At 38.0% G+C, this 26,964-nt stretch overlaps 1 protein-coding gene across 3 annotated transcripts in view; it reads right to left on the reverse strand.

The window, feature by feature from the left end:
* Window positions 1-526: 526 nt before the first annotated feature.
* ESF1 (ESF1 nucleolar pre-rRNA processing protein homolog) overlaps window positions 527-26,964 on the reverse strand; it is a 62,302-nt gene continuing 35,864 nt past the window's right edge. For all 3 annotated transcript variants that reach the window (XM_030821991.1, XM_030821993.1, XM_030821992.1), the window contains exons 10-14: window positions 19,813-19,934; window positions 14,495-14,582; window positions 5,084-5,160; window positions 3,545-3,691; window positions 527-1,366 (exon numbers count right to left, since the gene is read on the reverse strand). In XM_030821991.1, coding sequence (XP_030677851.1) covers window positions 1,073-1,366; window positions 3,545-3,691; window positions 5,084-5,160; window positions 14,495-14,582; window positions 19,813-19,934 — 728 coding nt within the window. In that variant the 3' untranslated portion in view covers window positions 527-1,072. The remainder of the gene's footprint in view (window positions 1,367-3,544; window positions 3,692-5,083; window positions 5,161-14,494; window positions 14,583-19,812; window positions 19,935-26,964) is intronic.

A 26,964-nucleotide genomic window follows, 5' to 3' on the forward strand; every position in this document is an offset into this window, starting at 1 on the left:
CCACCTTGCCTGGTCAGTAGGTTTGAATTTTAATACCCCAAATGTCAGGTTTACTATTAACCACAAACCTGGTCAAATTCCTGTTGTCTTTCAGAAGTTACCATTTTTATAATTTGCTCCAAGTTACAATTTTGGTTTTATTTACATTTACTTATACAGCATATCTAATTTGACTGTCAGTTGTTTATAATATTTAGACCAGAATGAGATCCAAGAGTGTTAAGGCCTTAAAGATGTGTTTTCATTTTAAGAAGAATTAAGGTATCCTTAAACTCTACAGCAGCATATCCATCCTTCTAAACTATTCCAAAAATTTGAAGGACAGACAGAAGAATTTTCTGTTGCTACCAAACAGGAAAAGTACTGATCTCATGAATATTTCAAATGCAATTTACGAGCAATGCAACTCTAGAACTGCCTTTAAATGGAGTTCTCCTCTTAAAAAGTTAAAATCGGTTTTCAGATATTTTTCCAGAGAGTACTTTGAGATGCATAAAATGGAATAAATCAATGCTATACAAAATAATGAAAATATTTTACACTTGTATTTACAAGTTAATTTCATAAACTATACTTAACATGACTAAACAAGAAACAGTTCTTGACTTCCATCCTTTATGGCTAGAAAATTATTTTAATAGTTATTTAAACATGCCTCCTGCTTCCAGAGAAATTAATGTATTAAATGTATATATTTTTCAAATTATCCCTAACATTTACACAAACTTAAGAGTAGATACTGCTCTATTTTTACACAGCATTGTAAACAGCCTTTTAAAAAGCTAGAGCAACTTTCCACTAGTTAGAACTGAACATTGTAAAATATAAAAATTTTATAAACCCTATAATTCAGGTAATTTAATTATGACTAATCTGTAGGAATATACAATACAAATTTGTCAATCATTCACAATTAAGTACAATTATTTATGGAGAAAAATTTTACTATGTCCAGAAAAAGATTTTATTCATATTCTTGAAAGATAGCTTTGTTCCCAATAAATATTCCCTCCTACTATTTCTGTACATTTTAGGAAAAGATGTATTCAATTCAAAAATAAGTAACATCCAGTTACTTGACTTTTTGCTTTTTTCTTGCTTGAAACTGCTCTGTTTTGGTTTTTATAGATTTAATCAACATTGACAAAGCAGGATCAATGGACTTCCTTTGTGATTCCTTTTCAATCTCACTCTCTTTTTTCTTTATTGCCTGAGTAAGTTCTTGTTCTTTCCGTTCTCTTTGCCGGGCCTTCTCCTCAAGGATTTTTTCCATAGCTTTTGTTTTCTTGAAATTGGGATCTGAGGGGTCCAAATTGAACAAGTGGGAAGTGTACATTGCCTGAAACCGTGCATCGTTAACATTTACCTGCAAATCCAAAAAAAAATTAATAAATTAATTAAACAAAATTACTAAAGCAAAAGGCCAGAAATGGGGCCAAATTTAGAAAGTTGGTGAGTTGATTATATAAAATACAAACCTGAGTGTTTGTACTGATTCATTAGGAAACTGTTTTTCCGTAGCTCTTTATGGCCTACCTTTGGACCACAACTTGTGGGGCACCCTGTTCTTATCATGCAAGGACAATGTATTTCAAAGGGAATTATAGTGGGCCAGATATATACAAACTATGGCCGGTAACTACAACGACCACTTAGACAAAATGACTGTAGCAGTGGTTTGTGAGGCAGGGCTTTCCCACGCTTACAGCACAAAATCAATTTCTCACCAGCATAAATAAGCCAATCAGAACACCTGCTGGAGGCCCTGAACTCTGAGTACATTTTAAGAAATTTTAATCTTGGTGCCAAAAATAAGGAACTATTGAAGGTGATCCATGGATCAAAAGATTTAAAGACCACTATGGCAAAGAATCCATCTGAGATCAAGGTCTGGTCAGACACAAGCCCCAAATTTATCTTCTTTCTATAAAAACTTGTGGTTCCATGTTTAAGAGTATACCCTTAACTGCAGCCAGCCTTTGAGGGTTGCCAGGCAGATGGGTAACCAGCAGAAAGGGAAACACAGGAAACACAAGTCCACCTGGAGATGGATTGTAGCTTTACTTAGTTATCACGAGGCCAAGAGACTCAATACCCAGAACAAGGAAAAAAATCCCATAAAAAATACTTTTATGCATGATTATTAATATATGAAGGCAGAATGACTACAAATCATTCTTTGCTTTTCATAAGGAAACTAACTCAATAAAAACCTCACTGGAATGGGAGCATATGTGAAACTGACTCAAATAACAGAAGCTACAGAGTAGCCCCCAAATCCTTCTATATGCTACTTAGAAGCGATCTGTATGCTACCCTCCATTGTCTGAACAAATTTAAAATTTCCCAAATTTCCCCCATCTTACTCAGGGTCAGTTCTTCCACATTAACGGTTGGAAGTCATTAAGCAGTTTCTAATAGCTGTTTGTAGATTTTTGGTAGAGGGCTCAAACTCATTCTTAGGGGACTCTGCAGCCACTAGGAATATGTACTCAACAAAAAGAGGAAGGAGTAATGGAAACAAAAAACACAGCAACTGAAAAAACATGGCTTACTGCGCTGGGCACTGCACACAGTGAGAGTGTGACCCGCTGTGACATGAACCTGCTATTCAAGCATACCTTTGCTGGTCTGAGGATCACTACATGTGATTCTAACATTAAAAACTACAGATTTTTGGTACAATGTGGCTACCAAAATACAAGTCAACTATTTTACCTGGTGCTCAACCAAAGAAACAATGATTTCATCCACCCTGGGATGAACTGGCTGTGCTGGATTAAAAGACAGTAGCTTTGGCTCCACCATCAGTCTTTCCGAAGACATTTTCTTTTTTTCTTTTTTTTTTTTTTTGAGACAGGGTCTTGTTCTGTTGCCCAGGCTGGAGTGCAGTGCCACGATCATGGCTCACAGCAGGCTCAACCTCCAGGGCTCAGGCGATCCTCCCACCTCAGCCTCCTGAGTAGCTGGGACTACAGGTGTGCACCACTATACCTGGCTTTTTTTTTTTTTTTTTTGAGACAGAGTCTCGTTCTGTCACCTGGGCTGGAGTGCAGTGGCACGATCTCTGCTCACTGCAAGCTCCACCTCCTGGGTTCATGCCATTCTCCTGCCTCAGCCTCCCGAGTAGCTCGGCCTACAGGCACCTGCCACCACACCTGGCTAATTTTTTGTATTTTTAGTAGACACAGGGTTTCACCGTGTTAGCCAGGATGGTCTTGATCTCCTGACCTCATGATCTGCCCATATCAGCCTCCCAAAGTGCTGCGATTATAGGCATAAGCCACCACACCCAGCCGGCTAATTTTATTTTTCCTAGAGATGAGGGTCCCACTATGTTGCCCAGGCTGGTCTCCAACTCCTGGACTCAAGTGATCCTCATGCCTCGGCCTCCAAAAGTGTTGGGATTATAGGCGTGAGCCACTGCACCTGGCCCCTAAGACATTTTCAAGGGTAACTTTGACTATGCTCAATTTCTATCTGCAGAGCTGACTTTAGATTCAATTCCAGCTTTAAGAGGCTAATGCCTGGTGTCCATGGTTACCTCAAAGTCATCCTCTATTAATTCCTTCTTTTTCATGAGCTGCTTTTTCTTCTTTTTGCTCAGATTCTGGTGCTCCACAATCTTGTTGTAATTGAAGTGTTTCTTACTGTCCTCGTCCTCATCCATCATAAGCAAAGCCATTTCAGCCTGTAGAGAGCAAAAAAAAGTTCAAATGTACAACAGTGCTTTTTTTTTCACCCCCAAAAGGGAGTATAGGGCAGAAGATATCCCTTCTAGAAAGGAAGACTCAATCACTAAAACTCTGGGGTACCACCTGTCATCTGTAAACTGACTGTGGATTACCAAAACAGAGATCTTTGTATAGCAATAACGCAGAATCTCTGGAAGCAACATTACTGAGAGCAGGAGAGGTAAAACCTTGTAGTTAAAAACCAGGCCCCATTTCACTTAGTGTGATTCATTAGTAGGCTGCAGGAACAAGAGTCCCCAACTACCCTCAAATAAAAAGTTCTCATTTTCACTTTGTTCTTTTTGCGCAATGACACTAAATCCAGCAAATGTTTATTTTGTGATGCAAATTATACTTTCTAAATGTGTAACTTTTAACAAGTAGGTTTTTTTTTTTTGCTTTTTTTTTGGCATTTACTATTTCAATACTGATACATTTCTATGAAGGTAGGACCTTAGTATCTGCTTCTGAAATCTAGTAAATGTCTTTTTACACTAAATGGATATTTTCTACCAACCATGGGATTAAACAGGAACCCTCAAGAATCAAGTAAACAACCATGTACACTAGTAAAAATACACAGTATGCTCTCGACCTTTGTGGATCTTCCTATATTACCACTTTAGACTGCCTTAATTTCCTTTCGTCACTGGCACTTGTAGCTGGCTTTTCAGAGACATTTTCCATAAAAATTGATTTTCTTTGTTGCTATTTAGATAACTTTATGTGGCCAGTCAGGCACACTTCTGGACAGTGACATGAACATCAGCCCTAGGGGCACTGCTGCCTTCAATTCCTGCCTCAGCAAGAGCACATATGACTCTGTGCCAAAATTACATGTGACTCTGGACATAGGGGTCACTGAAGCATAAGGTTCACTGCATTTCCAAGAATGTAACTTTGTACGTTAAATATACGTATTCACAATACGAAAAACAGAAATTTGCATTTGACAAACCATAACCACAAACTCTGTATTCCAGGACAGATTCAGATTGAATTAAAAGTTATGGCAATATTATTTTGAGGTTTTAAGGGTATTTTCTGCCTCAGGTATAGTAAGTGTTTTTAAAAGTGAGATAATTTCCTCTTAATTTATAAAAGAAAATAAATACCCTTGAGTTTGAGGTAAGTTTTAACTTTGTGCGATTTGGAGAAATTATGTTTGGTAAAAAAAAACACTGTATTTAGAAACTACACTGCTAAAATATTTAATTATGCCTCTTACAATTTAGTTATAAATGCCACTGCTAAAATAAGTTGTTTTTTAAAATTAGCGACACGTACAACTTCATTTAAATTGCACCTATGAATTATCCACTAAGCACGTAACAATAATCGTATTTTACCTTTTGTCTTTCTATTTCAGTTTCTTCTTCTGGAGCTGTGCCATCTTTTGCAGATGTTACCGATTTTTTATTTATACCTGGCACAACAAACCAACATAAGAGGGGTAAAAATTACAGGACTATCAGCAACATTCTGTTTATACTAGGAACAAAAATATAAGACATCTAGGAATAATCTTAACAATAAATGTGTTGAAACTAAAAGAAAAGACATGTTACTGAAAGAAGACCGTGGGTATATGAATGGAATAAATACAATGCTTCTGCACGGAGTGACTGCATGTTATAAAGGAAGAATTTCTTTCAAAGTAATGTATAATTTACATTACCAATTAAAAAAGAAAAACCATAGATCATTTCAACAGATGCAGAATAAGCATGTCAATAAACATAAGAATATTAACATTCAACATCCATTCATAATAAAAGTAATATATACATTTAATGAAATTCTAAATAAAAATTCCATTCAAGGAAATCTTTACAAAGATTACATAGATTCCATGTACTAGTGATATAGTGTATTAACATGTACTGAAAAGTGAAAATAACCAAAAAATTACTACACAACATAATAAAAATGATGAAACAGTATATAATAAAATATAGCATCATCAGTAGAAACAGAAAAGATTGTTTAATAACTGCTGTTGAGCAATTTGTTTCATTCTGGAAAAAAAAATCAAATTAAAGCCTTATCTCATAATACATAAGAAAATAAAACGCAGGTGAATTTAAGAGTTAAACATCAAACAAAATAAAACAAAGAACCCCTATGAGAAAATACAAAGGAACAGCTACTGCATCTTAAATAGAAGAAATATTTTCTTAGCATAAGAATACTGGAAGAGACAAAGAAAAAACCCCCAAGTGATTTGAATATATAAACTCAACACTATATATCAAACTCTCATCTGCAAAATGAAAAAACTTACCTTTATAATAATAATTTGACAGTCACTACCTGTAAATATAAGTTTTAAAAAACGCTTTCTCCTTCTCTAAGAAAAATCTGATCTTTAGTGAACTTTCTAGCTCTATTACCAGGCAATACCACCAGGTAAAGTGGTTGCTGACTGGAAAATAACATGTATTGGGGTCTCTAAATGCTTATAACTTTGGGCTTCCTTGATACCGTGACTCCTGTAACTGGTAAAACAGGGATCTGGAAGCTATGTCTAGGTGCTGTTAAAAAGCTCTCAGTTCCTATTTGGAACATGAGACTTCTTGCCCAGGGAGACTACTGCACACTGTGTCTCCTTTCCTTGTACCCAAGCTGTACTGCTGAGTGAACTGCCGTAAAGACTCGATGAAGAGAAACACCCAACACTGCCCTGCTGTGTTTCCTGGCCTGACTACCCATGAGAGCCTTTTGTTTGACCGCCTAGAGAGCCTAAGAAAATGCCCTGCTGGGCACTGTACCACCCTCAGCAAGTCATCTTTGGAACAATATGAAATCCTATGCCCCTAGATGTGATATAATATGAAAGATACAGCATTGCCTATGAAGTATGCTTGCCAAAACCATTCAACATGAATCTAATGGAACCACTCGTCTAACATCCAGTTTATGGAAAATATAGTGGGACCGAATGGCAAGGAACAGATACATCTAGAATATAAGACATTCCAAAAGATCACTAGCCTGGGTTCTTGAAAGGCAAATGTTATGGGAGGGGGAAGTTTATATGGTGTCTTCTAGACTATAGTGAACTAAAAAGACTACTACTAAATATGTCTATTATATAGTAACATCTTGTATAAATATATTTTTATGACATACCATAAAAGTATATGCATACAAAAGCAAAATGGCAAAATGTTAACAACTGCCAAACACAGGTGCTGTTCACTGTATTATTCTCTCAATTTTTCTCAATGTATAAATTTTCATAATTAAAAACAAGAAATGGCTGGGCGCAGTGGCTCACACCTGTAATCCCAGCACTTCGGGAGGCCGAGGTGGGTGGATCACCTGAGGTCAGGAGTTTGAGACCAGCATGGTGAAACTCTGTCTCTATTAATAACACAAAAAAATTAGCCAAGCGTGGTGGCCAGCGCCTGTAGTCCCAGCTACTAGGGAGGCTGAGGCGGGAGAATTGCTTGAATCTGGGAGGCAGAGGTTGCAGTGAGCAGAGATTGTGCCACCGCACTCCAGCCTGGGCAAAAGAGCGAGACTCTGTCTTGATAAAAAAAAAAAAAAAAAAAAGAAATGACTGCTTCTATTGTAATACTAATATCTTTCACTTATAAAGATTTCATGTAAATGAAAATATTAACACAGAGCAAAGAGAATTCACAGACAAAACCAAATGGTCAATAAACAGAAGGAAATTATTTCACCTATCTCACAAATGTTAACTGGGCACTTATTATGTTGCGATCACAGCTCCAGGTGCTGGTGATACAAGCTGTGAACAAGAGGTTAAAATCTTCTCTCATGTAGTATACCTTCAAGTTGGGAAAGACAGAGGCAAAGCAGGACAGAAGGGTTGGAGACGGAATGAGGGGGCTGGTTTTGTTAGGGTAGTTAAGGAAGGCCTCTTCAAGCAGGTGACACACAAACAATGACCTGGATGAAGTGAGGAGGTGATACGTGAGAACACCTGAAGAAGGGTGTGGCAGGAGAAGGGAATGGTCAAGATGGTTGAAGAATTGCAGCTAATGGGGTAACAGCATAAGGAAAACCTAAAGTCAAAAGAGGCTTTAGAAACTCCTCTGTGTGTATTAAGTCCCTGCGAATACTCTTGCACACCTGTCCAGTAGACATGGCCAGCCAAGAGAACATGCCAGCATAAAAGTGCTGCCAGGCTCACCTATCAGTGCTACCAAGCCATTTGTTTTGCACTTCCAAGAAGAAATATTTATTGTATGCAGCCCTTCTCCCTAGAGAAAATGCTCCTCATCACTGGTCCTATCTGAATTTTTTTTCAGGGAATAATATACGAATCTTAAGAGTATAATCTTTCTCTGTCTTAATGTATGTGTATGTCCTTACACATATAAATATCATCAAGGTTCCACTTGCTTAGGGTATGAACCCCCATTCCCTAAGTTTACCACTGCTCCTATGCTCTCAAGCCAAGACATATGCAAAATATTATTCTGTAGCAGGGAGAAAATTAGACAGTATATAATTAATACTTAAAGCAGATAAAGATCTTCACATACAGCTGTGGAAAATAATTTCAAAAAGCCCACAATAAACTATTTCAGATTTCATAACAACCTGGTGAAGAGTCTTAAAAATAAACTTGAAAGGAGGACTATAATAAGGGAGAAAGAAAAAAAAATCCCCAAGATAGGGCCAAACATGATATCCAGTTTTAGCATGAAGAAAATTTCTTTGCTAACAAAGAATTTACTATGATGTTAGACTGAATTGTTTAGTCAAAAGAAATAATGCATATAGATCATTTCTGCACTGTTAATAAGATCAAATATTAAGAGGTCACATCTATATTTTTTTAAAAAACATTTTTTCCTCCCTGGAAAAGTTTCAGACTTAAGTTAGATGAACAGCACTAGGGAAATGAAAGTTTGTGTTCTAAAATATTGTCTTTATTTTTCAGTCAATCTTCTGTCAAGTAAGGAACCACATCTCTAGCTGGGTGTGGCAGCTCACACCTATCCCAGCACTTTGGAAGGCTGAAGGAGGAAGATTGCTTGAAGCTAGGAGTTTGAGACCAGCTTGAGCAACAAAGCAAGACCCCAGCTCCACATTTTTTTTTTTTTAATTAGCCAGGCATGGTGGTGTATGCCTGTAGTCCCAGCTACTTGGGAGGCTGAGGCAAGAGGATCACTTGAACCCAGGAGAGTTCGAGGCTGCAGTGAGCCATAATAGCACCACTGTGCACTCCACCCTGGGTGACAGAGCAAAATGCTGTCAAAAAAAAAAAAAAAAAAGAAACTACATCTCCTGGGACTGCTGCAAAAAATACATATGGATTGATTCTATTAAGTCAATACTAACAGAGACTCCAAGTCAGATATTAGAGTTTTACAGTTAAATAAATCTAACCAATCCTTACTGAGGCTAGAATCCTTTTAGGCAAAAAATGTAATAGAATACATCCATGGAAAAAGATAGTGTGTAAAAATAAAACTCATCTGTAAAGGAAATTTCATTTCCCATTACTTATAATGTCAGAGACTTGTTCTCATGATAAACTTCCTCCAGAGGGTTTAGTTGAGCAATTCATGTGAGAGCAGCTAAGAAAGTTCACTGGAGGGCAGATGGATGTGGTCTCAGTACTGACCAGATGGGAGTGGTAAGCGCCCCAGTGATTTACTCTTTTGTAGCAAGTTCCTGCATCACTTGCCCATGATCAGATGCAGTCTGTTAAGGATAATCTCCCTCTAGGGTTAATCTCCCTCTAGGCTACCACATTCCTACATTTTGGCGCTGCTTTACAATGTTACTTGTAAAATTACAAAAAATAAAAGGGAGCCCACTAGGACTCAGATTCTACCAGCTACCACTGGAAAATTAGCAGATTTTTCTAATATTTTATTTCATTTTCATCTCATTAATGTGCTCATCCTAGATGTATATTTTAAAAACTCTCATTTGACACCAAGTTTGCAATTTAGAAGGAAATCAAAGAAAAAATTATAAAAGATCTCTAACATTCACCCTGGCACCTAATCTGAGCCAAACGCCAGGTCTGGCATCAATGAACTCATTTTCTCCACATTTTGAAGGCACATAAGTTTAGCTCTATGGGTTTGCCTAGAGCAAAAATGTTATAAATGTACCCAAGTCATCTGGTTTACAATGTTTTTGTCCTGTTTAACTACAGAACTTGAACTATATACTCAAACACTACTGTGCCAAATTCATTATATCTTAAATATTTTTGAAAAGCAAGGTCTATATCCTTAGATAATGACTATATTTTACTTCCAAGGTACTAAAATCCAAAATTATTTTGACAAACTAATAATGAAGGCAACACTGTAGTAATAAATTAATATACCAATGTAGGTCATCTGAGTTATTTTATTTCTACATTTTAAAAATTACAAATTGGCTGGGCATGGTGGCTCACGCCTGTAATCCCAGCATTTTCGGGAGGCCGAGGCGTGCAGATCACCTGAAGTCAGGAGTTCAAGACCAGCCTGGCCAACAGGGTGAAACCCTGTCTCTACTAAAAATACAAAAATTAGCCGGGCACAGTAGCACACGCCTGTGGTCCCAGCTACTTGGGAGGCTGAGGCAGTAGAATCGCTTGAACCCGGGAGGCAGAGGCTGTGGTGAGCAGAGATTACGCCACTGCACTCCAGCCTGGGTGACGCAGTGAGACTCCGTTGCAAAAAATAAAATAAAATAAAATAAAATAAAATAAAATAAAATAAAATAAAATAAAATAAAAAATAAAAATTACAAACTGGTAAATTTTGAACCAAAGTCCAACTCTCTTTAAGAGTACCTACTATAGATCCTTATATCTGGAAGGCACACAAAAAACTTCCAACTTCTTCCTGACTCCCTATGGGAATCCATTTCCCTAAGGTTATAAGCATGCTTCCACCTATCCTTAAAACTATCCTCCTGGATCATGAGTACGAAATGTTAATGTTCAGTATATTCTTCTTTATATCTTCTGGATACTGTTAAGCACAAATTTAGTCTTTGCTGGGGAGGAAAAGGTTCAGAATTGAGTAAAAACTTCTCATTAAATCCATCTATTTGAGCATATACATGATATATATCTAACACATATTTAAAAATACCAGTTATACCATAGGTAGTCAGATTAAAATGTAAAGTATGGGAAAACTGTATCATTCTCATACATTTAAATATTTTGTAACATGCTGAAAGTCATATGGGAGGACTGGGTGATTCTGACACTCAATAATTGTTGACTGAATAACCACGTACATGAATGGGGGCACACAGCTTTGTAACGTGCCTTTGAAAAGCCATGTCTAGCATGATTTAAAAGGGACGTGCTCCTTTTGTGGCTCAGCTGGTTCTCTCTTTCTCTGCCTAGGCCTCCCATACCGCTGCTCTTGCTGCATGTTCTATGGTTTTGTATCTGGCCTGGCCTTCAAATTTATACACCCCATCTTTCTCCATTTTCAGCCATCCAGACTGAACATTCTCCTTAAAATTGACAATTAATTTAATCAACCGCCTTAGGCAGTAACCTCCTGCACCCGGCCCTCCAATGACCTGTTTCTACGCCCCTACCCTATCTGCTCATGCAGATTATCTGTGCTTCTGCGAGTGAATGAACAAACAGCATAAATCCATAAACCAATCAGGTAAATCCCTCATCTTCCTGCCACCAAATATACAAATTTATCTGCATTTGTATTTACTTTTATTTCCCCCATTTTCTGTATCTTAGTAACTTCTTTTCTGTTGGAATAATCCCAAGGGAAAGAAAACATGCCCTAAAAGCTCATTATCTTTAAAAAAAATACCTTCTCCTTACCTACATTCAGGTACTGCTCCACGTCTTTGCTCCCCTTCACAGTGAAACTTCGGAAAAAAGATCTACATTCTTGGTCCCTACTTCCTCACCTTTCACCTCAAACTTTAACCCACACTAATCTACTGAAACCTCTACCACCTCACCAAGTGTCTGTGAGCCGCTACATTAATACTGTTCCTCCTATTTCCCAGCCGCTCCTTCTCGGCTTCTTAAGCTTTTCCCATCCTTTCAAGTAGCACTTCCTCTAGTATGACAGATTAACAGTGCCTCATGCAGACTTCACCTGACCTTAGGGCCCATCCTGCATCCTCTTCTCTTATCACTGCTCTCTACTTCCACTGCCATGGTTTGAAGTACTATTTATATGCTACTGATCCTTAAGTCTAAATCTCTCTGCTCACCTCTCAGACTTATATCTCAATATCAACCAAACACCGCCATTTGTATATCTAATTGACATCTCAAAGTGATTATGCCACAAATGGACCTATTTACTTTGCTTCCCACTCAAACTTACTGTTTCCACATTTCTTCCTAACTCAGTAAATGAAGAATATTCTTCCATAGCCTCAAACCAAAAACAGAAGTTATGCTAAATTTCTTCCTGATTTAGCAAGTATACTTCCAAAGTATATCTAGAGTTCCATTCTCTTCTCCATTCAATTCCACGAGCGGCAAGCCAGGTAAACAACCATTATCTTTTGTCTAGAGCTCGGCAAAAGTCTGGTCTTCCAGCCCTCACCAGTCCTCAAACTGTTCTCTTTACAGGCAACAGAGTAATATGTTAATCTATACCAGACTATGTCTCATCTTTACTTAAAGACTGTTCGGGCTTTCCACTACCAGTAAAGTAAAATCTAAATTTGTTGTCAGGACAACAAAGCCCTACAGGGGTAGTTTCCACTGAGTCTCCAGCCTGTCCTCATACCAATTCCCTCCCCAACAATGCTCCAGCCACACTGATGTCTGCCACACTGATGTCTTTCGATTCTTACCACCACACAGTGCATTCTCACCTTGGAGTCTTTCTACCCACTCTCCCCTCATTTGCAATGCTCTTCCCCCAGCTCTTCATCCCTGACTCCTCATTCCACAGGTCTCAGCTCTAATGTCATCATCTCAGAGAAGCCTTCTTTGCCTACCCAATGTAAACTCCCGTATCTCCCACTTCTACCCAGTTATATCTTATATTTCTTTCCTTTAAAACATTTACCATACCCTCATACTATTTATCTGTCTAACATGTCTTTCTTCAAACCAGACTCCATGAGGGATGCAATCCTGTTTGTATTATTACTACTATATCTCCAGCCTAGCAGAGAGCTCAGCACCTGGTAGGCAATCAAAACAGTTACTATAGAATGAATAAACAAACATGGCAAGACACTAGCTTTTTGTCCTAAATTTTATGTAAAAAATTCTGGCCTTGCTGTTTTGCTTTTTCAAAACAAAACAAAACCCACCGCAAAACACACACACACAAACAGAAAAGCCCAGATAGAAACAATTACCCTCTGGGAACATTCTGAAATCAAAAGTAAATTAAAAGCAAGCAAATTTTATCTATACCTTTTTTCTTTGGAACTTCTGATAACTTTAGAGAAAGCTTACTCTCAATTTAAATGTGTTGATTCCAAAAAACTGGCTACCCCAAGCCATCAAACCATTTAACTTATTCTTTGAATCCTATTCTGAGTTCTGCAATTTGACCAGACTTCACATGCCAAAGGAAACATTTTGGATAGAGAACAAGGAAACTATAATGCTTAGCATTTCTCCATTATAAAGTTGGTTTCCTGAAACCAGAGGATAAGGCTAAAATCCATCATCTTCTAGAAATGACCACTCAGGTATGATGAAAAGCAGAATATGCTAAGTTTCCACGTCTCTGTCCAATTCCCAAGAATCTCACATTCTATAATAGACTTTATTTATCTTAATCTCCTTCTCATCAATAAAATGTCAGTACTAAAAAGCTGTAACAATCAGGAAGTAATTTTGAGCAATTCTGACTTTCCTGTTGAGAACTATTCTGGCCCACTGGTCACAAGGGAAAAAAAACAGGGAAACTTCATAAAATCCTTCTCTTTACAATGCCAGCTTGGAGTTGCTCCAGGAGCAAGCCTTTTGGGGTTCTTGTGTGTGGTATAATGATTGGGGAAGGCAAAATGCATGAGAACACATGGTAAGTCCTTACAGTGATTTCTGTACTGACTTACCAAGTATGACTCGAACCTTACCAAACACATTTACACATACGCACTTCCTCCACATAAGGGAGGAAAGAAAGAATGAGTAGTGCATATGAGGTGGAAACAAGGCTCCCTGGATATAGGAAATCAGATACCAGATAATTTAGGGATCCAAGGAAAAAGAAGAGTAAGGAAAGCTGGCTTTTTAGCTATAATTAAGCATAATGAGTACAAAAGGGATAAAATGAAACATAGATGCTTTTGTATATTTCAGCAGAAAAAGCTTTTATATGAAATTTCATGCATAAATTTTAAAAAATTATACATATATCAACATGCACATAAAAACAATTCGTTTCATACTTTTAATTCTTGATAGACTTTGCTGAGAGGGACCTAGAATGGATACACTATTAAAAATCAGTGAAAGCACACAAGAAAATATTTATTCCTCTTTCTATTTCCTCTCATTCTTTTATAGAGTCGATTTGACTGGCACTAAGGATATTTCCCAGAAAGGAATCCCCAGTAAACTATTAACCACATTATCAAAAGCCTCCTATATTAAAATTACCCCTTGTATGTAGAAGGGACAAGCTGACCCTTCCCAATCAGATTAATGACTGTATGCCACAGGACAGACTTGCTTATGTCACTAAGGGAGCTACACAAATACTAGCAAATTTAAAAGAATGATTAGTTTATATTGCTTTCATGTACCTCACCTTTTTCTTTAGATTCCAACTGAAAACCACAGATATGAGCTGGCTTACCTATTTGTTTAACTTCTTCAGCAAAGTATGGGTCATTCAAATCAACATCAGAGGGAAGTTCCTCTTCACTGGCCTCTTCAGCAAGAGCCTTAAAAGTTGAATATAAAAATAAAAAATTTCATTATTATAAGAATTATAATAAATGTATACCAAGAAAAACTGTATGCATTTCTTTTAAACCAAGTAGTTCAATCTAAAAGTAAATCAGTGGCCAAGCGTGGTGGCTCAAGCCTGTAATCTCAGCACTTTGGGAGGCCAAGGTGGGTGGATCACGAGGTCAGGAGTTCGAGACCAGCCTGGCCAACACAGTGAAACCCCATCTCTTCTAAAAATACAAAAAAATTCGCCGGGCATGGTGGTGCACACCTGTAGTCCCAGCTGCTCAGGAGGCTGAGGCAGGAGAATCACTTGAACCCAGGAGGAAGAGGTTGTAGTGAGCCGAGATCGTGCCACTGCACTCCAGCCTGAGCAACAGAGCGAGACTCCATCTCAAAAAAAATAATAATTAAAAGAAAAAAAAAGTAAATGGACCAGTTTATAAAACAACTCCCACCTAAATTATTGTTTGTTCAACAAATAATTATAGAGGCTGGATGCAGTGACTCATGTCTGTAATCCCAGCACTTTGAGAAGCTGAGGTCAGCAGATCACTTGAGATCAGGAGTTCGAGACCAGCCTGGCCAACAGGGTGAAACCCCGTCTCTACTAAAAATACAAAAGTTAGCCAGGCATGGTGGCGGGCACCTCTAATCCCGGCTACTTGGCAGGGGAGGCAGGAGAATCGCTTGAACCCAGGAGACGGAGGTTGCAGTGAGCCAAGATGGCGCAACTGCACTCCAGCCTGGCAACAGAGTGAGACTCCATCTCAAAACAAACAAACAAACAAACAAACAAATATAGAATACTTAATAAGTGCAGGAAACCATGTAGGCCTTTTGGGAGAAATGGAAGTTATCAGATACATGGTTTCTGTCCTCAAAAATTTTACCATCTATTAAAGGAAATCAGACACATAAACATATAAATAGACAAATACATAAATAAAAATAATTCAAGATAGGAAGGGTTAGGAGAGACAAAGTGATGCAGACATCTGAAGGAGAAGATCTGAAGGAGAAGAATACTTTTAGATGGGTGATCAGTGATGGGAGGTGGCCTTTTCTCTCATAAAATTGAAAAATGACAGTGACTGAATTACTTGAAGTAGTACATTGTGAATTATCTCTTAAATTATTAGTTACAACAATTTGTTGGTTAAAGAAAATAATTTTTATTATGAAAATCTAAAACACACATAAAAGTAGGACAATGTAATGAAGCCTCTGTTCTCATCACCCAATTTTAACAATTATCTTGTTTTATCTATAAGCCACCCCTAAAAACTGTCAGGCTATTTTTAAGTAAGTCTGCTGGTTAAATTTTTCCTAATCTAATTTGAACAAACTTTTTACTAAATTAGCAAATTTAAATAAAGCAATCAAATCTACACAATAAATAGAACACATATGAACTAAGATCAGGCTAACCAGACTGAATTTATCTCTAGGAATCTAAAACATCTGAAGTCATTTAAACAAAAATATTTAGAATGCCATTACTGTTAAACATCCTGCATGCAAAAAGAATCACTAAAGTCCTAAAGAATATTTACGTTGACATTAATGTCCTTTTAAGAACAAGTGCTTCTGGCTTTTTTTTTTTTTTTTGAGACAGAGTTTTGCTCTTGTCACCCAGGCTGGAGTGCAGTGGCGTGACCTCAGCTCACTGCAACCTCTGACTCCCAGGTTCAAGCAATTCTCCTGCCTCAGCCTCCCAAGTAGCTGGGATTACAGGCGCCTGCCACCATACCCGGCTAATTTTTTGTATTTTTAGTAGAGATGGGGTTTCACCATGTTGGGCAAGCTGGTCTTGAACTCCTGACCTTAGGTGATCCGCCTGCCTCAGCCTCCCAAAGTGCTGGGATTAACAGGCGTGAGCCAACACACCCGGCCAAGAACAAGTGCATTTTTTTTTTTTTTTTTTTTTTTTGAGACGGAGTCTTGCTCTGTTGCCCAGGCTGGAGTGCAATGGCACGATCTCAGCTCACTGCAAGCTCCACCTCCTGGGTTCACGCCATTCTCCTGCCTTAGCCTCCCAAGTAGCTGGGACCACAGGTGCCCGCCACCACGCCCGGCTAATTTTTTTGTATTTTTAGTAGAGACAGGGTTTCACCGTGTTAGCCAGGATGGTCTCAATCTCCTGAAATTGTGATCCGCCCGCCTCGGCCTCCCAAAGTGCTGGGTTTACAAGCATGACCCACCACACCCAGCCAGAACAACTGCTTCTAAGAATTTTTTTTTTTTTTTAACCAAACTATTATATGGATTCAGCAGTAACATGCTTTTAATGAAGAATATTTGCTATGTATCTACTCATTTCTTTAACTGCTTTATAGATCTAAACAACAGCTAGATCAAAATACTAGATAATAGGCATATAACAGGTATTCATTTCTTCAGTAATCATTTTTCAGTATCAAAATTGAAACCACTGAGGAATAAAGGGGCAAAAATATTTTTAACTTGAAGAAAATTCTTGAAACTCTTCTATATACAAAGAACCTGTGGAGTCGGAAAGGATCTGTTGGAGTCAAGTCTGGTACTGAGTATTGTAGGGTCTAGAACACCTTGGACACTCAACAATGTATTTTGAATGCTGCTGACGAGTCCAGACTTAGCCCAAATGAATGGAAAAAGTAGAAGCACAAACTCGAAGCTCCCAGCAAATGAAAATCAAACAGAATAGCTGCTACAATTCTCAGAATGACTACTTTATTGACCCCATGAGGGCCCACTTGAGACATCTCCAATAAACTGATAGCTTAACACTTGTGGAGTTATTTCATTTAGAAGATATTTTACTCAGTTTGGGAGGCCGAGGTGGGCGGATCACGAGGTCAGGAGATCGAGACTATCCTGGCTAACACGGTGAAATCCCGCCTCTACTAAAAATACAACAAAATTAGCCAGGCGTGGTGGCGGGCGCCTGTAGTCCCAGCTACTCGGGAGGCTGAGGCAGGAGAATGGCTTGAACCCGGGAGGTGGAGCTTGCAGTGAGCCGAGATCGGGCCACTGGACTCCAGCCCGGGTGACAGAGCAAGACTCTGTCTCAAAAAAAAAAAAAAAAAATTTTACTGCCTACTGAGTTTGAAAAGTTCTAGGGAAGAAGAGAGTTAGTTAGCCCATCAATGGGAGCAGGGCTCTTACCCCACATGGTGTTACATGTATATTATTTTCATACATGGTTCCTGGCTCGTAAGTTCCTTAGCCCTTGCTATAGTCTTTTGTGTTCGGTCTTAAGGGCAGGACTGTACTCTTCCCTCACCTTTCTGATTGTGCATCTTAAGACCTTCCCCAGAGAGGGTCCTGCCCTTTACTTGTGGGGAAGGAATGCTGGCATCATGAAGCTTCCATAAAAACCCGAGAAACGAGTTCACAGAGCTTCTGGATAGCTGGACACATGGAGGTTCCTGGAGGGTGAAGCGCCCAGGGAGGCATGGAAGCTCCACACCCCTTCCCCCATACCTTACCCTATTTCCTCTGTATCCTTTGTAATATCCTTTATGATAAACCAGAAAATGTGTGTAAATGTTTCCCTAAGGTCTGTGGCCACTCCAGCAAATTAACTGAACCTAAAGAGGGGGTCGTGGGAACCCCAACTTGAAGCCAGTCAGTCAGAAGTTCTGGATGTCCAGACTTCAGACTAGTGTCTGAAAGGGTGGAGGCAGTCTTGGGGACTGAGCCCCCAATCTATGGGATCTGACACTATCTCCAGGTAGTGTTGGAATTGGAGGTCACCCAGCTGGTGTCCACTGGTGAGTGTGTGGAGAAAACTCCCTACCCATTTGGTCACAGAAGTCTTCTTCTGTGTTGACAGCTGTAGTGTGAGAGCAGAGGAAGAACACAGTCTGAAAAACTTTTTCCTAAAACACCCAATTTCTCCATTTTACTATCCATTTCCACAAACGCTAACTACAATAGAAGTATAAAAATTACTCCACTGCATCATTCAGCTTTGCATCTCTCTACCCTTACAGCACTAAAAGTCAAAGCTGTACCAAAAGCATTATAAGAACACACAGTATAGAAACAGTATAGTGTGGAACAGAAGAAAGAACACTGGTCTGAGTAACTGTGGATTCTGGTCTCAGCTTGGCCACTGGTATGCTATGTAACCTCAGACTAATCAGCTAATTTTTTTTACAACTATAAAACAGGGCTGGACTAGAATTAATAATTTTAAGATTCCCCAAGTTGCAAAATTTTGTCATTATCAGTAATAACGCTCTAAGGCACACCACTGCCAGAATGCTGCATTTCAGTGACAAGAGCACTTTTAGTGGCAAAAACCTAAGTGATCTGTACTATTACTGAGGACTCTGGAAAACTCTGGAAAAGATGTTATTCCCTGAACAACATGAGCCAAATCATACTGTCCACAGAAACCATATTAACACAGAGGAAATACTCTATTTATTTATTTACTTATTTATTTTTTGAGACAGAGTCTTGCCCTGTCGCCCACGCTGGAGTGCAGTGGCACAATCTTGACTCACTGTAACCTCTGCCTCCTGGGTTCAAGCGATTCTCCTGCTTCAGCCTCCCAAGTAGCTGGGATTACAGATACGTGCCACCATGCCCAGCTAATTTTTGCATTTTTAGTAGAGACAGGGTTTTGCCATGTTGGCCAAGCTGGTCTTGAACTCCTGACCTCAGGTGATCCACCTGCCTTGGCCTCCCAAAGTGCAGGGATTACAGGCATGAGCCACCGCACCCGGCCAGGAAATACTCTTGATAAAGGAATTTAATGACAATAAGGTGATAGATGAGCCATAAGATAATACTGCAAGGTGAAAATGCAGGTTGAGAGATGGAAAGTATGGCATAATTTCACTCATGTTAAAAACCTCTATGTGCATATATCCTCAAGGAAAAAAGTCTGTATGTACCTCTTTTGCTCAGAAACACAGAACAGAATCATACTGCTTAAATCTAGACATTAACTATGTGTTTTACATAGGTGGCATGTAAATGTAAAATGTCAGAATGCAGCAGTTGAAGTGGCTCTGGACTGTGACCAGGCTTTGTACACCATTATGTGGCCATGCTGAAAATACTTAACTTTCTACATTCTCACTTTCCTCTTTCTTAAAATTGGGATGATAGCAAGGCCTACTTCAGTGAGTGGTTACATTTTGAGATAATGGATTCCAAGCACCTGGTACCATCTGATACATGGTTCGTATTCAACAAACATTTGGTCATAATTATCACTGATACCTTCTGTTTCCTTTTCAGTCTTTTTTTCTCTTTCTTCTTCTCTAAAAATTGTTCCCAAGGGGTCAGTTTATCCTTTCCTTCCAATTTGTTTTTGACCATCTCTTCTGCACTTTCTTTAAGACCTGAGGAAAAATCCAAATAGTTTAGCTTAAAATGTCTTATTGTCTGGCAATCACTTAAACATATAATTTATAAAGACAAATATAATTTATGCATATTTAATATAGTAACAAAGATAACATGCAATGGTAAATATCTGTAATACCCCAATATCATACAGTGACATAGGACCAACTTCTATAAAAGTTATTTCCTAATAACAAACAACAATAACCTAACCAAACAAAATCAAAATAAACGAACAAACAAACCTAGCAACTTGATACATGGTCAAGCCACTAAAGAAAAATACTGTATTAAGGCTCGGCCTTCATTTCTCTAAACTTTTTTGTGTTGAGATGCTAAGAAAACTTCTGAACTAATTCTTCTCAGGATACTAATTAATTTTTGTAGCAAAAGACAAGTGGCTTTTCTTGTCTTTAATTATCCCCACTTGCTTCTGTCATCCAAGTGAAAGCCTATGTTCTCTGCGAACTACAGGGTTTGAACAAAAATTGTTTAATAAGGAATCCCTGTTGAAATATCCCATGAGCAAAGGATTCTCAATCTTTTCTCAAGCATTCTATGAGGCCACATAGAAAAGATCAGAAGGACCACCAAGTTCAGATTCCATTTCATCATGTGGTTTAGCTCTTTCAATGCTGCTATTTGCTCTTATATTTCATCTCAAAAGGTCTTTCTTCCTATAGTCTGCTATTCCCGATTCACGTTTCTAGGTATCTTATGCAATAACTAGAGGGGGTAACAAGGTGGGAGAAAAAGCCCTAAGGCTGATCTGTCCGTGTACAAAGACCCTCATTATTGCCAAAGTAAAGGAAATGTAAATACTGTGCTGCCCCCTTTGATAATAAAGATGCTTTTTATTTTGTAGTAGTGTTTAGAGGACATAGTTGGGTGGATCTTTAAACATTTAGATGACACAAAGTTCATTTAAAAAAATGAGACATCATCAATCCAGATCATCTTCTCAGATACATTCTAAATTCTAAGAAAGTAGAAACAATACTAAATACAATTCTCTTTTGTTGATGAGTATATACAGACTGAGAACATTTAGCAATTTGTCTAAGAACATGGAGGTAGGAAGCTGCACAGCTAAATTTTGAATTCCTGGTCATCCTCTCTACTATTATCAGATACATCTAAAATGCTAGTTTGACCTACAGAATAAAGAAATATATGGCCCAAGAATAAAATCTAAAACTTTGGGCCTCTGGTTCCTTATCTGCAAAATGAATGGTTTAGATCAGAAGTATGCAACCCTTTCCTCCCATGTGCACTGATTTTCCCCCCTCAAAACATTTGGTAAAAGTAAAAATATATAAAACAATAAAAACAGTGCTTTTGGGCCTTGAGCTTCAAAGAACAGTTTGAAACAGCTGAAACAGATCTCTAAGACCTTCCTTGGTTTTTAACCCAAGACTTAATCTTCAAATATCTATAGCTTAGAAAAGTATTAATGTTAACCTATATGCACACCCAAGGTAACACAGATTTGTTTTTATGACATACTGCTGTTAGGATCTCTAACTTACAGGATGCCAAATCAGAACACAATTCTCAATTCAAAAATGTTTCTTATGAGAAAAACATAATTCACTTTAGTAAACAGTTTTCAAGAGAAATGTGTAAAACCATGTTTAGATCTCTGATTCAACAGATAAACAGCACCTAAGAAATGTAAACTGCGATGTTCATTTGAGAGAAAGCAGCAAATTCAGATAAAACAAGTTGATTTCAAAGAACAAAATAATTTATGTATTCTGCCTGTAGGTCAGCACACAATCAGTTCAGTCTAAAATTTTACATGTAGTGTTGTATTATTACATGATGTTTAAATAACACTCTTTGAAGTATTCTACTATAATTTCCTCATACATTAAGATTTTATTACTTCAAAATACTGAACTAATATAGAAATTTTTTCACCAAAAAAGTTATTTTCTGATTTTGATCCAAGCTCTACTTCCAAATCACCACGATGCTAAGGAGGGTTCTATGTTGTTGTCTCTTAGGTGACTAGAGGACTGGGTTGATGTGTCTCAACCTTTTTTGGAGGCATGGACAGCATGAGATTTTGATAAAAGTTATGGACGCTAACACTGTACTGGAAAAACTTGCGTACAATGTTCAGGAGGTTTATGACTATCCAAAGATCATCTCTGTGTGATGATCCAAGAGCTTAAGGTAAAGAACATTTATAGGAGCTGAAGAGGTCTAGCCTGGGGGAAGATGAAAGTCCATTCCTGTAACTTTGAAGCTTACCAACGTTGACATTTGTAGGTTCTACATCAGGTTTTCTCAATTTCAGTATTATTGTTATTTTGGACCAGATAATTCTTTGTTGTGATGCGCTAACCTGTGCACTGGAAGTTATTTAGCAATATCTCTGGTTATCCACTAGATGCTAGTAACCCCAGGCGTAATAATCAAAAATGTCTCCAGACATTGCCAAATATCTTCTTGGGGGGCAAAATTACCTCTAGTTAAGAATCACTGTTCTAGACAATCATTAAAAATCATTTCTAAAAAAAAGGGCTATGTCAATATTTGAACCACATAAGTGATGGTATTTTATTTGGTGCTTGATTATATAATGTCTTCCTAATTTATAAGTTTCATCTGAGCAGTCCTTTCTTCTAACTAGACCAAAAGCAGCTTAAAGTCACCTTCTTTGGTATTTCATAATATTTAGCATAGTGCCAGACACATAGTAAATACTTAATAAACACTTAATTGATCTGTCTTCAAGGAGAGATTCTTATTTCAAGCCAACTGTTTGATCTTTCATGTTTGGAACATATTCTCTCTAACAGAAAATGAATCAAAACTTTAGGATCGAAATAAATGGCCTTGATCCTCAAGTGGTTCATGTGGTTAAAAACAAAAAAGAAAAGGACCTATAACTCTAAAATAATTCATGAAATGTTTATTCATAGGAAATAATATTTTTCTGGTACTTTGTTTACAACAATAAATAAACAGTATCTTCAGTTTAATACAGTCTGTAATTTTTTTTTGCCTGGCTCTCACTTAATACACCCAAATAGTAGCATAAGAAACACATTGCAATGAATTCACACGCCACCATGATAACTTAAAAAATGCTTTGTTCTTGTTGTCATCATGAGGTCATTTAAATCGCTTGCCACAGATCACAGCTGTTTATGTTCTAAGTTCTTAAAAATATGCCCATCCCAGAAGCCTCTTGGCATAAGTACAAGAACATTCTTCAGAGACAGTTTTAGCCTCTGAGAGCAGCCACTATGTGACTGAAAAACAACTTCATTGTAACTGTTTTTAGTTTTGCAGAAATTTGTTTAAAAAATTTTAAGTGCATATCCAAGGACTTCTGAATTAGTTAAAAATAACATCAATAATCCTACAAATAAGGGGCAAAAACCTCTTTCAGAGCCAACCACAAACATAGATGACTCAATTATGACAATAATAATTTAAGCACAATCCATTCAGAATTATTCTGGCAGTTTGCATACATATAAAAATATTTTGAAATATCCTTGCAAAACGCACAAAAATAAGAGTATCATTCCGCCTACCTTATTCATTTGAAATATCTGAAGTCTTCAAAGGGCAGGAGATGAACAACTTAAAATAACTCCACTAGGTACTATAATCGGCTTTGGTCATAAAAACAAAAGGTACATTTAAACATTTCTGATACAGGCCGAAACTAGCACTCTTTATTTAAACCTGACTGTGTAACACTCAATTCCAAAAGTAGCTTTTAAAATCTAACCAGCCACCACCACTGCTACCAAAACTTCAAATTTGGAATCCACTCTGAGTATAAGACTTTTTTTTTTAGACAGAGTCTTGCTCTGTCACCCAGGCTGGAGCGTAATGGTGCAATCTCGGCTCACTGCAACCTCCGCCTCCCAGATTCAAGCGATTTTCCTGCCTCAGCCTCCCTAGTAGCTAGGATTACAGGCACACGCCACCACGCCTGGCTAATTTTTTTTGTATTTTTAGTAGAGACAGGGTTCGCCATGTTGGCCAGGCTGGTCTTGAACTCCTGACCTCAGGTGATCCACCCACCTCGGCTTCCCAAAGTGCTGGGATTACAAGCATGAGCCACCACGCTTGGCCGAACTGAGTATAAGGCTTTTTAGAGGAAAACCACTGGCCATGCCCTGAAGAACAGTGTCATCAAAGACACTCCTTCAAACTCTCCACCCCAATGGTGCAGGGAGAAGGAAGGACACATTCATTCACATAACAGGGGTCACAGGATATTTGGTCCAGATAAGTAAACGGGATCTTTGCCAGGGCCATTTTTTCCTCCCTGGTAAAGTAGGGTGACTATGTGCATAGGATATCCTTCAAGCATATTGGATAAGCTAAGTGATCACTTTCAAATAAGAAATATGAAGATTTGAAGTGTTTTGAACTTGGTTCAGGATCTTACAATTTCTTGTATGAACTTCTGTAAATCCCTCTCTCCTAAACTTTTTTTTTTTTTTGGAGACAGGGTCTTGCTCTGTTGCCCAGGCTGGAGTGCAGTAGTGCAATCACAGCTCACTGCAGCCTAGATCTCCCAGGCTTGAGCAATCATCCCACCTCAGCCTCCAGAGTAGTGGGACCACAGGTGTGCATCACCATACCCAGCTAATTTATTTTACTTTTTGTAGAGATGTAAGTCTCACTATGTTGCCCAGGCTAGTCTCGAACTCCTCGGCTCAAATGATCCTCCTGCTTCAGCCTCCCAAAGTGCTGGGATTACAGCCATGAGCCACCGTGCCCAGCCTCTCCTAAACTCTTACAGTACCATGGTCTTTTATTCTCTAGCATGTGTCACAGTTGGAATTATATATTCATTTGTGGAATTGTAAAAATTATTATTAATGGGTATCTCTCTTAATAGGTTGCAAGCTCCATGAGGGCAAAGGTCATAGCCTGTTTTTCTCTTGCTGGTAACTCTAGCAGCCAGTGAAAGGTGTGACATATAGCACACACTTTATAAATGTCTGCTGAATAAAAGAGCAAATAAAAGAAAAAAATGAGTCAAATTTGTTCCCAAACTTACAGACTAGGAACAATGCATAAAATTAAAAAGTAAAATAACAACTAGCCTTGTGAACAATAATAAATAGCAAAAATGACCAATCAGGCAGAGCCAACAAATACTCTTTGGGTGCACTTAACACTATGAGAATAGTGTTATACAGAAACAACACAGTCATAAGGATGAGGGTACAGGAAGCTGCTTAGATACGCAATTGCTTCTTATATAGCCCTCAATTCTGTATCTTCCAAAACATTCAGTGAAGCATCCATAGAAAATATGCCCAAAGTATGCGATCAATGAACACATGATTTTTTGTTGCTGATTGTCTAAAAGCTATTTAACTGGGTAGAAATTGCTTTACATTTGTCTTGAATTTGAGCTTATCATACTCTTCTTCCAAATCGCCTTTTACTCTCCCTTGAAATGATGTCTTCCATTTACAATCATATTCAGTTTACTGTAAATCAAGCTGCCCCTGCTTCTTAGAATCAAATATTCTTAAAAGCTAACTTCAAATACAAAACAACATTTGGGCCTCATTAGGGAGCTATTGTTTCCTGTATTTGCCTGTACTTTATTTGTATGTTTTCTTTGTCTTTCAAGTAGTTTGTAATCACAATGTACACAATATCAAACTATCCTAGTACTGACAAACTAAAATTCTGGCCAAGTCTGGTGAAGTCATTCTGCTAATTAGTTTATGGCAAAGAAGACTGAAGAACTACTTGTTCTATTGTTATTTTTATACATGTTTATGGACAAGGTCGAAAATAAATGGAAACTTTTAAATGTAAGGAAACAAAAGCAATTTCTTGGAATCCAGTCACAGTAAGAAAGTTCAAAAAAAAAAAAAAAAAAAAAGAAAGCTCAAACAGAAATATTAAACTAGATTAGAAGCAAGGAGTTTTCCTTGGGGACAAACACTGATCTGCTATGGTCTTATATGGATCTTTGGTTGTAATGGGTTGCTGGCCAAGAAGCCAGGACACAGAGTTTGAAGCCTGATCACGGTGGGAGGTCCCAGCAGAGACCACTACATTAAGCCCAAGACGCTTAAGGGTGCTCTCAGTGGGTGATGTCCCTTCCCCCACAAATCAGAGAGAACACATGCCTGTTTGGGCTTTGGTTATGGGCAGAAAGAGGGAAGTAAAAATACATTTTTCCCCCATAGATTTATAACCACAAACCCCTGGGTTTGTGGCTGGAATTCACACTACTTGTGTGGCCCAAAATAATCCAATCCAAAAACTCAGCTTCAATTGGCGTTGGATTGGAAGTGCCCTTAGGCATCTGGCAAATATGTTTTAAAAGAAGTACTTTTGACACAGGCTTCTGCAATTCCCTTGGGTAAAGAAAGATTCAAGAACAATGAGATCACAATCAAACTTCACAGAAACAAACTATAAGAACCATAAAGACTATGAATATTGGAATTATCAGATATAGAATATAAATCAGAACTTTAAAAAAACAAAATAAGAAATTAAAAGATCAGACTAACAAAAGGATAAGACTAGAAAAAAAACAGCACACTAGACAGAGGTAAAGAAAGAATTAATGAACTGAAAAACAAAAGTGAAGAAATTACCCAGCATGTTGTAGAGATTCAAAGGGATGGAAAATATGAGTTATCAGGTTGAGAGTTAGAATGTACTACACATATTAAACAGGATTTCCAGAAGGAGAAAACAGAGAAGATTGGGAAAATGTAATACTCTAAGAGAAAATGGTGGAAAAGTTTTCAGAACTAACAAAAGATGATAATCTTCAGGATTTTGGGTATTTAATTCCAAGCAAGATTAAAGCTAACAAGCAAAAAATGATCTACATCAGAGTGCAACTCTAGAACACCTAAAATATGTTAAAAGCCAGGTACCCAAGACAACACTGTAGAGCAAGACCACATCTCTCCTGACAGGATTCAAAAGTGGGCCCTGAGGGATTAAAATACTTGTTCTTTAGTCACACTGGCTTCCTGACTTGCACAGGAGTCAAGAGGAAGT

This window comes from Nomascus leucogenys, chromosome 11, assembly GCF_006542625.1.
Source record: "Nomascus leucogenys isolate Asia chromosome 11, Asia_NLE_v1, whole genome shotgun sequence".
Taxonomy (NCBI): domain Eukaryota; kingdom Metazoa; phylum Chordata; class Mammalia; order Primates; family Hylobatidae; genus Nomascus; species Nomascus leucogenys.